Here is a 15939-nt window from a genome sequence, read left to right on the forward strand (position 1 = left end):
TGATTTAACAATCTCCTTAGAAAACTGTCTTTTGCATTGAATAAAATACATAAGAGACAGCTTAAGGCAAGAAAAATATGGAGTAATAATTCATATTTTGTACTTCTGAGGTTCCTTTCACTTCCAAATCTATGATCCTTTTAGAAATGCTGGTTTTTGAGTTCAGTACTTCATTAATATTTGAAGTCCTCTAAAGTCTCTTAAAAACAAAACAAAACAACTTTCTCCCTTGAATTATAGGAACTAGAAGATGAAAGCATAGTTTTTTTCTGTAGAAACTTGTTCTTTGACAATGAAACAATTTGCTTTTCCCCATGAAGAACTGTGCCCACCAAACTTCACAAGCTTACAATGTTTTATGTACTGGTTTTTCAATTGGCTCGCTTAAATCTAAAAAATCTTAATACAAACGATAAATTCACCCATATTCAGGGAACTCTTTTCCTCTTCCTAATATGACTGAAAGACAGCAGTCTACCTAAGTTCTATTCTGAAAACAATCCATCTTGTAATCAATTTTGCTCAATCTGAGTTAGAAAATTCCTCTTCTATCTCAAAAGAACACCTGCTTTTTGAATGTATGAGGCATTCAAGAATAATGCCCAACTTCAGGAACAAAAGAAAAAATGGTAAAGAAAAGCATCTTGGTTTGAGAAGATTTGATTTTGCTCCATTAGAAAAGTCTGAATTTAAAGGAAAATTAATCCCTACTGACTTTTTATTTAAATAAAGTAATAGAAGGAGCTGAATAATCTTCTGCTACTTTCCTCTAAGATAGCATCGACTGTTAGTCACTCTAGGGCTTGGATCCAGGAGAACAAAGGAAAGGGGCTAGAGATACTCTTGTTTGGGGTAGCCTGGGCAGTAGTAGTACTGGGTAGATTTGAACTTACCCCTGCCAGTTCTTGTTGAATAGAAGTAGGCCGGGCTTCAGAAGTGGGAGGCGGAGAAGCGCTGGCTGAGGCACTAGCGGGAGTGGGAAGCTTTAAGGCATGCTCACCAGCTGACTCTGTGTGACCCATACCATGGTGGGGGGACTCAGCCTCCCCCTGAGGCTCCTCTCCCGAATCCGACAAACCTTTTTGCTCTGCAGAGGACTGGGAGCAAAAAAGACAATTTTCCTTCAATGCAAAAGCTGCAACATGGGAGAGCAGTTGTCACAGTGCCAGGGTATCTAAACCTTTAATAACTTTTGCCAATTACTGGGAGGAGCTGCTCCAGGCAGAAGTGCCAACTAGCAAGCACAGAACAGGTATGAGAACCTGTTTAACAAATAAGGCCTTTCCAAATCAATAGCAGAGAAAATAAACCAACTTGGATCTGCTGCCAATTTGACTCTGCTAGAGGCTCTCAGGGAAGATCCAAGAAGTCTGGGGCTTGGTTTTCAAAATTTCCAATGAAACCCTCATGCCTGACAGATATTTGACAGCTTCATATAACTGAGATAGCTGTATCATGGTGGATAAAGCACTGGATTTGGAGTCAAGAGAACCTGGTTTCAATTCTCAACTTTGCTACTACCTACATGGAGCCTTGAACAAGGTACTTTTCCCTTTCTAGGACTCAGGTGGACGTAATGATTTCTGAAGTCTTTTCCAGCTCTAAATTCCATGATCCTATTTTATCAGTCTGTGGTAGTCAAAAACAAAAATACAGGTGTTCCCTCCCCTCATTCCTGGTTTAGATTGACTGGTTGATAGAGTCTAACCGAAATAAAAATGCATAGATACTGAGGGTATGGAGAGGGTTGCTGAGTTTAGGAAAATGGACCAAAGCATCTTGGGGAAAGGGTTTAGCCTGAGAACCTACAAGCCCTCTTCCTATCCATTTATTATCCTTTGAATTGGGGCATCTGGATTCCAAAGGAATAGCTTTAAATTGACACCGCCAGTACAGGATAACAATACCACGGAACTTTTCACCAGACTCATTTTGCAGGGATTTAGGCATAATTTACTGACAGAACTTAGACTTGTTTTCAAATATCATTAAATCTGAGAATCTCAAAATTTGGAAAAGTACCCCCAAGGTACACAGAAATCTCATCAACAATATTCCTAATAAGTGGTCACACAATTTCTCCCAGCATACCTCTAGTATACCTCCACTCAGTGGAGATGAATGACTACCATTCAAATTCTTTTCACCTTTGGATAATTCTAATTGTTAGGAAGTTCTTTTTTATATTTATTTGAAATATACCTTCCTCTCACTGATCCTAGTTCTGTCCTCTGAGGCCAAGCAGAATAAGTCATATCCTTCTAGTCCATGACAGCTCTTCAAATACCGGAAGAAGGCTCTCAAACATTCCTAGTTCCTTCAATAGATTCTTGCATCACATGATTTTGAGATATCACAAACAAGGTGGTGTAACTGCCAAATAAGTGCTGCAGATACTAAGTCCTGAGTGCTGTTCTTCACTTCCTAAATTTATCCAGTACACAAGATTGCACACAGAACCTGCTACCATGAAAAGCCCCATCTGATCCTGTGGGATTAAACTAGCAACATAAAACGTATATAAAGGAGACTTAAAAATAACTGACAAATGATCCACATCACTAATTATGGAACATTTCAATAGTAATCTAAATAGGTAATCTAACAGAAATAACCTCAGGAGGAAACAGAAATAACTAGATTTATCCATACAAACAGAATCATTTGAATTAAACAAAAAAAGAGAACTAGGTTAATAAGCATACCCAACATTTCCCCCTTCTGCTTCAAGAATATAAGTGATCCAATCCTATCACAGCAGGTAAATTCTCAAAATCTAGGCCAAGAAATTAATAAGGACAAAAACCAAAGGCCTAAGAAATAAAATTCATAATCACTCTTGGTTAAAAAGTTTTACTACAGAGGTCACCAATATTTAAAAAATACTTTACTTCATTCTTAGCAATGATCTCAAGGTTTTTACAACTAATTAATCAAATGATTAACATGCAAAGCACTTTGAAAATGTCAATGCACAATATAAATGTGACCTATTATTACTATTATACCTAACCAGAGCAGGCCTCCTTCCTTAAAGTTTTCCAATGTTACATTTGTATAAATCAAATCCCTAGAACTCATCAGCCTTTGATGTCACCTAAAAATATTACTGATAAAACATACATAACTCTATACAATCATTACTTACAGAAATAGTGAGTTTCAAAATTGTTTTGAACACATGAAACTTCACCAGCACAATATTTTCTGGCAAATCAATATTTTAAAAATCTTCAATGACCTCCACTAAAGTCCTATTCTAATGCATGAATGTGACACTAAGTCTTAAAAGGGTGGGCAAGTGAAGTGTAATCCCCAGCAGCCTTCCCTAGTTTGCAAAGGCTTCCCATAAAGGCTCATGAATAGATCCTAAATCTAGTTCCTGAAGACTATCTTAGTTAGATCCAAAGAGGCTCATGCCCAGAAGAAAGGTAGGCTACCAGATGCTGGGGGATGTTGTTTGTTTTGTTTTGTTTTTGCTCAGAGAACTCACGAATCCAGCTTACAAAGACATGGAAGAGTGATCAAATCAATGGAAATAATCAATGCTTATGATATAACTGCACTGCATTATCTTTTAAGTTACTTTGAAGTAGTTTTTTTTTTAACCAGATGGCCAGTATCTTGCCTATATAAGCCTCAAAATTACCCCTCATTTCTAAAATGCTCATTATAATACAAAAAAGACAGTGAATTTAAATGAAATAACTGACCTCTACATCTCCCAATATTCTATTCTTGGAGCACTCTGCCTTCTTTTATCTTCACCTCCTGGCCTTGTTGGTTATCTCCAAGTCTCAGTTCAAGTCCTACCTTCTCCAAGAAGTGTTTCCAAGCCCTCCATTAGTCTTAGTGCCTTTCTTCTAAGATTACCTCCAATGTATCCTGTATAGATCTTGTTTGTACAAAATTTCACCTTCATAACATCTTTTATATGTGCCTCCTTCTCTTCTCTGCCACACCCACTACCAAGATGCAGGAAGACCCTCATAATCTCATGCCTGGATTATTAAAATAGTCTGCTAGGTGGTCTCAAATCACCTTTCAGTTCGGCCCATCCCCCACCCCGGCTGTCAAATTAATCTTCCTAAAGTGCAGATCCATCTGACCATGTTACCATGGGTGGGGGGGGGGGTGGGGGGGGGTGGGGGGGGAGAGATAGGTGGATGTTTTCAATAAACTCTAGCAGCTCCTGATAAATATAAAATCCGCTGGCATTCATAGCTTTTTACAATTTGCCCCCCTCCTAGCTTTCTAGTCTTATACTTTAACATCTCCACCCCTCCCCCATGTACTCTGCAATCCAGCCACTCTGGCCTCCTCCTAATTGCACCACCACCCCCAATTCCCTCCCAGCATTTCCATCTTCTGGCTTCCTTCAAGTCCTAGCTAAAATTCAACTCTCTAAAAGAAGCCTTTCCTTAATGCTAGTACATACACACACAGACAAAGACACAGACAGACACACACACACACACACACACACACACACACACACACACACGCTTTTCTTTGTATTCTCAGTGCCTAGCGCAGTACCTGAGCATACAGTAGGTGCTTAATTAATTGCTTATAGGATACATAAGTTGTTTGCATGTTGTCTCCCCTAGTAGACTGACTGAAAGCTCCTTAAGAGCTGGGGTTGTTTTTTGCTTGCTGCCTTTCTTTGTATTTTCGGCACGTATCATAGTAGCTAGCACATAGAAAGTACTTAATAAATGCTGAACGAAATATTTAGCTAACATAAGCAAATGGGAGCATGGGTTTCTTTTACCCACATGGATAAAATGATGGTTGCGTAAAAGAACCAGCAGCAATTGGCACTTATTTCAACTCTTGATCCAACACTCCTCCCCACTACTACTGTCTATCTCAGCTCTCTCAAAATACTAGAGGGAAAAAGATTTTGCAGCACATATGCCACTTGACAAATAAACCAATCTTAGAAGTTTGTGCTGAACATGCAAAAGCACTGGAATTAGCCAGCAGCTAAATCCAAGACTTCATTTTCCATGTCTGTCAATATAACAGGGCAGCAATTGCAAAAGTTCTATGAACTGCTTTGCTAAGCACTAGATAAAATGTGCATTTAACAGTTTTCTATGGAAGTCAAAACATTAAAAAGATGTACCAGCAGTCTATATGCAGTCTTATTGCAATTCACATATTTGCTGGGAATACAACAGAAGCTAGATCAATTCCCTCCCTGTAGAAAAGAAATTTGTTGATCTCATTAAACACATATATGTACACATACACACACACACACACAAATATATTTTAAACTAATGTTTTAACAGCTTCAGTTTTCCAACTTCAACTTTTATTTAAATTAAGATTCGTAATAAAACAAACAGAATTTGAATAATGAAGCTATTTTCCTAGAACATTCATGTTCATAAGGTCATCTTATTTGAAAAGGAGGAGGGGAGGAATAGGTCTTTCCAGTCCTAATCATATGCTATGCTTGAAAAGTAATTTAGCTAGTTGAGCAGTCTTTTCTCAGGCTGAGAAAGTTACTCAGAAAAAAAAAATGACACTAGAAGAGACCCTTATACATGACTAACTGCAGCAATAAAGGAAGCTTAGATAATACTTCAAGTAACAGAAAAAAAAATCTAAACACTTTATCTTGGGAAGGTATGTTATAGCTGGTCTTTGCAAGCTTGCCTTCACTTCTAATCTTGCTTGCAAAGTCAAATAAAGGAAACAAAAAGCAGACATTTGACAGATATCCTGATATGCTGCACTATTTTTTCTCCTTATTTGTAAGAAACAATGAAGGAATAAGTATTATATTCATTTCAATACTCAGTGGCATCATAAACATACCATCTCAAAACAGGGCAATATCTGGAATTACCAAGTTCTAAATGACTATGTATTTAGTGTTATATGAAGAACCACAATGATCTTAAGAGAAAAGTGTTGCTCAATTACCTCAGTACTAGAATCCTAGAAACCAGGACGCTCTACCATGGCACCCAGCACTCCCAGTACAATCTTACACTACAGAAAACTACCAGGGTATTTCCTTTTAGTCATTCACACACGTTTACATTTAACCACTGTATTTACTTAATGCTCCATGGCATTCTCCATTTCACAATGAAATCAAACATACCAATTCCTTTACTGGCTTCCTTGAGGAAGCCATTTTTCATGTCAGCTGCAATTTCTTTATGTCATCTACGTTTGTTGATAAAGAGAATGTAAATATGGATGCGGCTCATTTCTCTTAGTACTGAAGTACTCATAATCTCTAAACAAGAATTTCATATTGAGGTTAACGATAATTAAATTCGTTTTTAGACAAGAGGCAGTTTGTTTGCCAAGCATTCCTGAGTTTGTACTCCATTGTTAAGGACTGTGAGAACCCACCATCACCTTCTATGACATGATGAGGTACTTAAGTTGGATTTTTGCTGAACCATAACTCATTCTGATTCTAAAAAAAGATGCAGATGCCCACGCACTCAAAAAAATTAAAAGCCTTTCCTGCATGTTTTCCACACAACTTCATCATAAATTATGTGATTTACAAGCGCCTCCTCTAGGTCACAGTAATGGTCCTCAACTCCTATCACGAAGGACCAGAATCACTGGCAACTGTAAAAGGGATGTTATATCGGCAAGCAATACACAGTTCTTTAAAAAAAAAAAAAAAAACAGAAAACTTCTGGTTTTCTTAAAAAATTTCTAGTTTAAGGAACTGTCAATTTCTATTATGAATATTAAATGGAAATAGATCGTTCAAAGGATGAATTAAGAAAACCCCTGAATTTTGCAATTTATTGAACCTCTAGGGAAACTAAATCTACTAAGCCCAGAAAATATATTCTCATAAGTTCATCTCTCAACATCTCCATACTCATTTCCTAACAACTTATGAGCTCATGTAGAAACTCCTTACATAGTCAGAATATTTAAAGCACAAAGAACAAGATCCATAAATAGACAAATCGGTCTAGGAAAGAAAGCATCTTTATTCAGAATGGGATGGAACACGAAAATCACTTGGATTATCAATCTTTGGAGATTTTTCATGTCTTTAGCAAAGGAATCAACAATGGAAAGAGCTTAATTTAGTACTTGAACACATTGTTAAGAGAGTTACAAACCAAGTGAAGGCTCAAATACAAAATCCCTTTAAAGTTCATATTAATACAGTAGGTACTGTGTGTGCAGCAAAACAACAGACTGTTTCTTTATCTTGTGTCACCACCTAGTGATACAATCTTCTTGTAAAAAATGATCCAGGAAAAACTAATCTATACAATTCCTGGATCATTTCTGGTGAGACAAAAATACCACACATTTGTAGTTGATGTGCTGTGGAAACCAGGCTCCCAGATCATCAACTACTTTAACCCACGCAAATGATCTGACACATACCTAACTCAGATAAATTTAAAACCAAGGCATATGATATTATAAGATCTTCATAGTACTTCGCATCCCCCTGGACTCACCAGCTTGATTCTAGTTATATTTTCTGGGACCTGAACGACGCATCCACTAACACAGTGTGTAGGCAACCTTTAAACTCACTTTGAAAAAAATGCCTTCATGCATAGAGGTGGCCATTAATTTTGAAGCAAATAAACTTGTAATTATTCTAAGTTATATTATCAACAGTTACTACTCAAAACAGGCATATTCCAAAGAGACAAAGTGCTAAGAAGGATGTCACAGAAAACACTCCTAAAAGCATGAACAGAACTAATTTTTCCCCCTTAATATCCACCTCTATCTCATCTCACTTTCAGAAAACAGAATTCTCTTTCTTCCCACAACAAAACAATCTAATCATCAATCCCAGAGTAACCTTACGGCCTCCCTCACCCTTTACTTCTAAACTTTCAGCCCTGACACTCTTTCTAGGTTTCCACAACTCTACAACAGGCTTCTGCTACCTTATGCATCCCTACAGGTTGAAAGCAGGTTAAAGAAACCAACGCATAGAAGATATAACTTACTGGCCCCTTACCTTTTGTCCTTTATCCTTCTGAAACACAAAGACGGGTGGTGCAATGGCAGGCTTTTCTGCAAAAAGAAAAATTGGTTTTTTTCCCCCCAACACTTAAAAACAGAACAAAAAATACCATCATCTCCAAAGAACATCACATTAGGAAGAACAAAATAGCAGTGAAAAAGTCAAAACACAATGCATACACCTTCTGGGAGTTTGCCCCACTAGAACACTTCTCCAACACAACTTATATTCTAAGTTGACATATTTATTTGGAAACTCAAAACAGGATTTGTCAAAGTTTTGGAGTCTAACTTTAAGAAATGTTGCCAAAGAAATGAAATGGTAACACAGGATAATGGGCACGATGAAGGAATAGTACCAGTGTGGAACAAACAAATGTGACAAATTGGATGGTATTTATTTTTCTCATTCGCTGTTTTGGTGCATATTTGTCCCAAGGCCTAGCAACGAATGATGACAGAGCCTCCTCCCTGCTTAACAACAGGCCAGAAGTAAAATGTCCCATCCCTTTCTTTTTTCTGCCAGGAGTTGTGGTTACGCAAAGGTGGGCTCAAGAAACCCTTGATCCAGCAGGTTCCAAGTAACTTCAGGGAAAATGTAAGGTGGGAGTCTCTTGAGAACCTCCCCTGCTCCCAATCCCACAGCTGAGTTATGGAGTAGTTCACAGTCAACCCACTCTGGTTTCCTTGGTCCCAACCTCAGCCTCTGAGGTACTCCTGGTGGGTCCCAGCTCCTCCCCTAAGTTCTGAGTTCAAGTACATGTCCCAAAGCAACCCAAAGGCAGACAAGCAATAAGAGCTAGTGGCAATTGTTTGTGACAAGCTGGCAATCTCACATAATGTTGTAATTCCAGGTATTTTGGGGTATATCTGTGTGAAGGAAAAGCAGAACACAATTCCCATGATAAAATTCTATAGGGCAGAGACCTCTGACTTAGATTATAGTTCAGTAAAATCACAATCTCTCTACCATATTCTACTGACATCAGTAAAAGTCAGTTAACATGTCCCAAGAAGCCCTTTTCATATCCCCTGTGCCATACACAAGGTCTTCACATGATGTTGGTGCTTTGAGTCTCTCACACACTTTATGTAGCACAAATTCCAGTTACCTTTCTGACAACATACAATACATTCTAGAAAATGATGTCAGCTGTAGAGAGGCCAAACTAGCCAGCCCTCCACAGAAGTTCTCTGCCATGCTCACACGTTCCAAGGGCTGGATATGGCTCCCCAGCACTGAAGATGTCACTACTCTATCTGCCCCACTTGCTTTCCTCAGGGCAGGAGCTTGAAAATAAGTCTGCCTGAAGGAACCCCTTTCACAGGACTAATTTATGCTGTACTGAGAGCTCTAATCAGCTGCTATTTAAGGACACAACTTAATGGAAAAGAATGGTCCCAAGGAGGGGATAGGGTAAGAGGCAGTAAAGGGGGTATGGTCTGTGGAGAGAAATGAGGAGCCAGGTTTTAGGGAGTGTGACATGAGAAATGGTGTGGAAGAAGCATTTGGATGACAGCAGGGAGGTCTTCCTGGTGGTGAAATAAGTTGAGTTGTATCTAGAGGAATGTAGGCATCCCTAAGGACAATGATGCAGACAACTCTAGAGGAAGCTGAGTCTCTTTCTGGGCAGTCCAAGAGCAAAAAATATTAAGGAGCAAAGTGGACACAGTTCTGCTTGCCTTGCCACAGTTCAAAAATTCTCCAGCACTGCTTTAACAAATTGTGGAGTAAAAGGATGGTGGCTAGATTATACATTTAAAGCGCCCTTCTTCTGTATTGATGCCCAGACTTTAAAATTAGTTGTTATACAATCCAGCAACCAACAAATATTTGGAGGATTTACTATGTAAATGGTACTACGGATAATATACAGGGAATGATACTGAAGGGCTAAAGCTCTTCATGACCATTTAAGAATGCCACTTTATAAAAACTTCGGAATTAAAATAATTTTTTTTCCTGTGGTAACTATTACACTGATAGGTCCTAGGGACTCTTGGGAATTTTGTAGGATGGCTAATTTAAAAATAAAACAAAACACCCTAGTTGGAACAGAAAAAGAAATATAGGCCAGGATGCTGGGAGAGAGAAGAGTGGTAGAATCACAAAGATGGGCAATGAACAGCATTAGCAATATATTCAAACTTGCCACAGATTTAGCTTCTTGCTGCCAATATCTGGAATCAATATCCCATTTTCCAATACCCTATTAACAGTCAGTAACTTCTAAACACTAGCAAAGACAGAAAAATACCAAAGTATAGAAATCAACTATAGTTACACTATCACCATCTTCAGGGTCATGGTCAATTCCATTCTGCTAAGGCCAGGAAGGCTATGAATAGCAAATGACACTGGTAATATACAACTGGGCACCCATATACATAACCTATATAAAATATTCCAGCAGCTAAAATATAAACCACAATTCAAAATTGCCTGCAATCAGGCAACTACACAATCACATAGTTATTATATGGCTAATGCAAATAATTTGACAACCAAAATGTACTAAAACCCTTAATAAGTCCTTGTACTAAACACTAAGAAAATAAGGATGAAAGGCATTATCTTTGCCGTAAAGGAGCTCTGATGGGGTATCAAATGGACACAAATACGATTAAAGGTAAAATGTGGCAAAGGAGAGGCTCTACAAAAGTGCTCTAGGAAAATATGAAGAGGGAGAAAACATCCAGTTAGGGATGTGGAGAGAGAGAAGTTGAAGAAAAGTTTCATAGACTAAGTGGGACCAAAGTTAGGCCTTGAAGGAATAAATGGCTTTCAAAAGGTGGAGAGGAAGAAGTATGTTCCAAGTATGTTAAAGAAATGGGATGCTACCAAACATACAAAGGCAGGACAGGACAGAACAGAATAAGATAAGGGGCCAGATATTAGTCCAGTGTGGCTAGAATACCAGGTATGTGAAAGGATGCAGAGTGAAATAAGGCTGTTGCCAGGTTGTGAAGGTCCTTGAATGACAGGGTGAACAGTTTATATGTTTTAAAGGGGACAGAGAAGATCACAGAAGATAAAATGTGTCATTTTGATTATATAAAATTAAAAATTTCCTGCACAAACAAACCAATACAGCTAAAATTAGATGAGAAACAACTAAGGAAAAATCTTTCATCAAGTTCTACTGATAGCCTCATTTCCAAGATATATGATGATGTGATTCAAGTCCGTAAGAGCCATTTCGCAAGTGGTTAGGTAGTCAAAGGTTTTGAATAGGCTGTTTTCTGAGGAAGAGATCCAAACTATCAATAGTCATATGAAAAAAATGCTCCAAATCACCAGTAATTAGAAAAATGCAAATTAAAATAACTCTTTGATTACACCTCACAGCTGAAAGATAGCCAAAGATAACTAAAAGGGAAAAAAATAATTGCTGGAGGAACTATGAGAAAAGTTACATTCATGTACTCTTGTGGAACTACGAATTGGTTCCTGGTATTCAGGAAAGCAATTTGGAACTCTGTCCCCAAAAATGCATAATTGGGCAACTCTTTTGACCTGATACTGATATCACTACTAGATATATATCCCAAAAAAAGAGACCAAAGAAAGAGGAAAAGCATCCACACTAACAAAAATATTCAAATAACTCTTTGTAGCAGCAAAGAACTGGAAAACTAAGGGGGTGCCCAACAATTGGGGAATAATAGCCACACAAACAGCAATATAGAAATCTAATGGAATGTTATTGTGCCATAAGAAATGATAAAGGGGGCAGTTTCAGTGGCATCTGGGAAGACTTGTATGAACTGATGCAGAATGAAGTAAGCAGAACAAGAACAACAATTTATACAATAATGACACTGTAAAAACAAGTTTGAAAGACTTAAGAATTCCTGTCAACGCAAAGGTCATTCAGGATTCTAGAGCACCCATGATGAAGCATGCTGCCCACCTCCTGACAGAGAGGTAATGGATGGACTTGGTGTGTAGAATGAGACATTTCTGCCTCATTCAAATGTATGAGTAATGTAAGAAGTTGTTTTTGCTTGATTATGTATATTTGTTACAAGCATTTTTTCCTTTTTTTCCAGTTGAGTGGGAAGTAAAGATAATCTATTTTTGTTCTTTGAAAAAAAATTAACTTAAAAAAGTCTATATATTTTATCCTATAGGTAACAGGGAGCCACTAAAAGCTGTTTTTTTCTAGCACAGAAGTAACCAAGAAGTAGAAATAACAATCACATAAACATTAAAGTATAGACCCTCTGTATAGACCTTCTTCAACAGCAAACCAGGCATTTATAAGTTAAAATAAAACCCAACCCCCAACGATTTCAAAAGGTACACTCGGTCACTGTAGAACTAAAAAAAATTCACCTGCACTGTACAGACAAATTTAGATTATTTTACACGGAGTTTTGTGTAAGTCAACACTGAGTCCCACCCCCTCCCAAAACCTTCCCAACATACCTCATAAAATTCTTCATTGGTGAACTGAATAAATGCTGTTCCTCTCTCGTTCTACTGCAGTTACTACTATACTGTGGATCAAGTCCAGAATTGAGTCTCTCATTCAAGATCATTCATCACGGTTCCCTGAACTTCATTTCTGCCATTATCCTATCTTGTAGCCTCTAATCCAAAGGCCTCCAGCCAGGCCCTTACACTCAAAGCTTTTAAAGAGCTCTGGAAATAACATCTCTTCTGTGAGGCATTCCTGGATCAACCAAGGGATTATCAACTTCCCTGATACCCAATCAGGACCTCAGAGCCACATCTCCTTTGTCCTCAAATGTACTCCTCTCTGACTCAAGATAAACACTATTAATAGCTGGTTTTAAATTATTTCCTCTGCCTGTAAGTAATAAGTCCTGGATGTATTTGTTTACACTAATGATGTGTGATTTATGAATTCTGGTTATGGCACTTGCCCCACCCCCATATCCAGAACACAGTACGTACTTAACTGACTGAATTAATGCTCTCTAATGATAATGAATAAAATACATAGAGCACTAGAAAGGATCTTAAAGTTGCCTAGTCCAACTCTCTTGTTTTACTAAAGAACATCTGTTAAATCAAGAATATTTTCATTACTACTTTATTTCTAAGCTCTCTGCAGTCTCACTAGTGAAAAGGTTATCGGTACCTCAGATTGTGTACCAGTACCAAAAACTCCAAAAGGGAGTTTATGTTAACACGCTGAGTTTGTTCAGACTTTAGCTTCTATTTCATCTTATTTATTCATTCTTTTTTTAAATAAAGAGATCTCTTTTATTTAACAAAGGCGGGCATAAATAAAGGACAAAATTCCATTTGCTCAGTAATTACGTAACAAATAAAATATATTGGAAAATATTCTTAATCTTGTAGTTTCAAACTCCAGGGCTTGAGTTTATTTTTTTCTTTTGGCATTTTCTGAGACATGCATAATATAACATTACCTTATAATAAATAAACATAGGAATATTCCACAGTTATCAGTGTAACTTATTTTAGTGGTAGAGTGAAACTCAGATATATACTTTCTGGGGAGTGGAGCCAAGATGGCGGCTGGAAAGCAGAGACTTGCGTGAGCTCCCCACCACGTCCCTCCAAAAACCTATAAAAAATGGCTCTGAACAAATTCTAGAACTGCAGAACCCACAAAATAGCAGAGGGAAGCAGGGATCCAGCCCAGGACAGCCTGGATGGTCACTTGATGAGGTCTATCGAGCATGGAGTGGAGGGGAGCGGAGCTCAGCGTGGGAGGCAGCAGGACCAGCCAGACCAGAAGCCAGGCAGAACAGGCCCTAGCACCCTGAATCAGTGAGCTGTGGCAGTTACCAGACTTCTCAACCCACAAACACCAAAGACAACAGAGAAGGTCAGTGGGAAAAGCTGCGGGGGACAGAGTGCAGAGCCTGCTGAAGATCTGCGTCAGGTCTGGGTTGGTGGTTCTTGAGGAAGGAGGAGTGCTGGGGTGGCAGAGCTGGCTGCATAGAAATAGCTCTGAAATCAATGGCACATCCCCTCAAGCTTGGAACAAAGTACTCTTTGCTTTACAAGCAGTCATACCCTGACGAAAAACTCAAGGGTCAAGTAAGTTGGCTGGGAATGTGGCCAGGCAGCGAAAACACACACAGATTCAGCCTCAGACTTTGGAATCCTTCTTTGGTGACAAAGAAGACCAAAACATACAGACAGAAGAAGTCAACAAAGTCCAAAAGCCTACACCAAAAGGCTCCAAGAAAAACATGAACTGGTCTCAGGCCATGGAAGAGCTCAAAAAGGAGTTGGAAAAGCAAGTTAGAGAAGTAGAGGAAAAATTGGGACGAGAAATGAGAATGATGCAAGAAAACCATGAAATACAAGTCAATGACTTGCTAAAGGAGACCCAAAAAAATACTGAAAAAAATATTGAAGAAAACAACACTTTAAAAAATAGACTAACTCAAATGTCAAAAGAGCTCCAAAAGGCCAATGAGGAGAAGAATGCCTTGAAAGGCAGAATTAGCCAAATGGAAAAGGAGGTCCAAAAGACCACTGAAGAAAATACTACCTTAAAAATGAGATTGGAGCAAGTGGAAGCTAGTGACTTGATGAGAAATCAAGATATTTTATAAAACAAAACCAAAAGAATGAAAAAATGGACAACAATGTGAAATACCTCACTGCAAAAATCACTGACCTGGAAAATAGATCCAGGAGAGATAATTTAAAAATTATTGGACTACCTGAAAGCCATGATCAAAAAAAGAGCCTAGATATCATCTTTCAAGAAATTATCAAGGAGAATTGCCCTGATATACTAGAGCCAGAGGGTAAAATAGAAATTGAAAGAATCCACAGATCACCTCCTCAAATAGATCCCAAAAAGAAAACTCCTAGGAACATTGTCACCAAATTCCAGAGCTCCTAGGTCAAGGAGAAAATACTGCAAGCAGCCAGAAAGAAACAATGAGTATTGTGGAAAAACAATCAGGATAACACAGGATCTGGCAGCTTCCACATTAAGGGACCGAAGGGCTTGGAATAAGATATTCCGGAGGTCAATGGAGCTAGGATTAAAACCAAGAATCACCTACCCAGCAAAACTGAGTATCATGCTCCAAGGCAGAATATGGACTTTCAATAAAATAGAGGACTTTCAAACTTTCTCAGTGAAAAGATCAGAGCTGAACAGAAAATCTGACTTTCAAATACAAGAATCAAGAGAAACATGAAAAGGTAAACAAGAAAGAGAAATCATAAGGGACTTACTAAAGTTGAACTATTTTGTTTACATTCCTACATAGAAAGATGATGTGTATGATTCATGAGACCTCAATATCATAGTAGCTGAAAGGAATATGCATATATATGTGTATACATATATATACATGTGTGTCTATGTATGTATATATGTAGGTATATATACATACACACAAAGGGCACAAGGTGAATTGAATATGAAGGGATGATATCTAAAAAAATAAAATCAAATTAAGGAATGAGAGGAATATACTGAGAGAGGGAGAAAGGGAGAGATAGAATGGGGTAAATTATCTCTCATAAAAGTGGCAAGAAAAAGCAGTTCTGTTGGAAGGAAGAGGGGGCAGGTGAGGGGGAATGAGCAAATCTTGCTCTCATCGGATTTGACCTGAGGAGGGAATACCATACACACTCAGTTGGGTATCTTACCCCACAGGAAAGAAGGAGGAAGAAGATAAAATGGGGGGAAGATAGAAGGGAGGGCAGATGGGGGGAGGAGGTAATCAAAAACAAACATTTTCGAAAAGGGACAGGGTCAAGGGAGAAAATTCAATAAAGGGGGATAGGTTAGGAAGGAGCAAAACATAGTTAATCTTTCACAACATGAGTACGGTGGAAGGGTTTTACATAATGATACGCATGTGGCCTATGTTGAATTGCTTGCCTTCTTAGGGAGGGTAGGTGGGGAGAGAAGAGGGGAGAGAATTTGGAACTCAAAGTTTTAAAAACAGACGTCCAAAAACAACAAC

The 15939-nt window shown here is 38.3% G+C and overlaps 1 protein-coding gene across 14 annotated transcripts in view; it reads right to left on the reverse strand.

Moving 5' to 3' along the window:
• Positions 1-15939, reverse strand: part of RANBP3 (RAN binding protein 3) — a 95829-nt gene that overhangs the window by 63523 nt on the left and 16367 nt on the right. For 7 of the 14 annotated variants that reach the window (XM_036754631.1, XM_036754648.1, XM_036754622.1 and 4 more), the window contains exons 2-3: positions 7991-8046; positions 894-1097 (exon numbers count right to left, since the gene is read on the reverse strand). In XM_036754631.1, coding sequence (XP_036610526.1) covers positions 894-1097; positions 7991-8046 — 260 coding nt within the window. The remainder of the gene's footprint in view (positions 1-893; positions 1098-7990; positions 8047-15939) is intronic. The other 7 variants (XM_036754711.1, XM_036754720.1, XM_036754682.1 and 4 more) reach the window with 1 other exon arrangement.

The sequence above is a fragment of the Trichosurus vulpecula genome, chromosome 1 (assembly GCF_011100635.1).
Source record: "Trichosurus vulpecula isolate mTriVul1 chromosome 1, mTriVul1.pri, whole genome shotgun sequence".
Taxonomy (NCBI): domain Eukaryota; kingdom Metazoa; phylum Chordata; class Mammalia; order Diprotodontia; family Phalangeridae; genus Trichosurus; species Trichosurus vulpecula.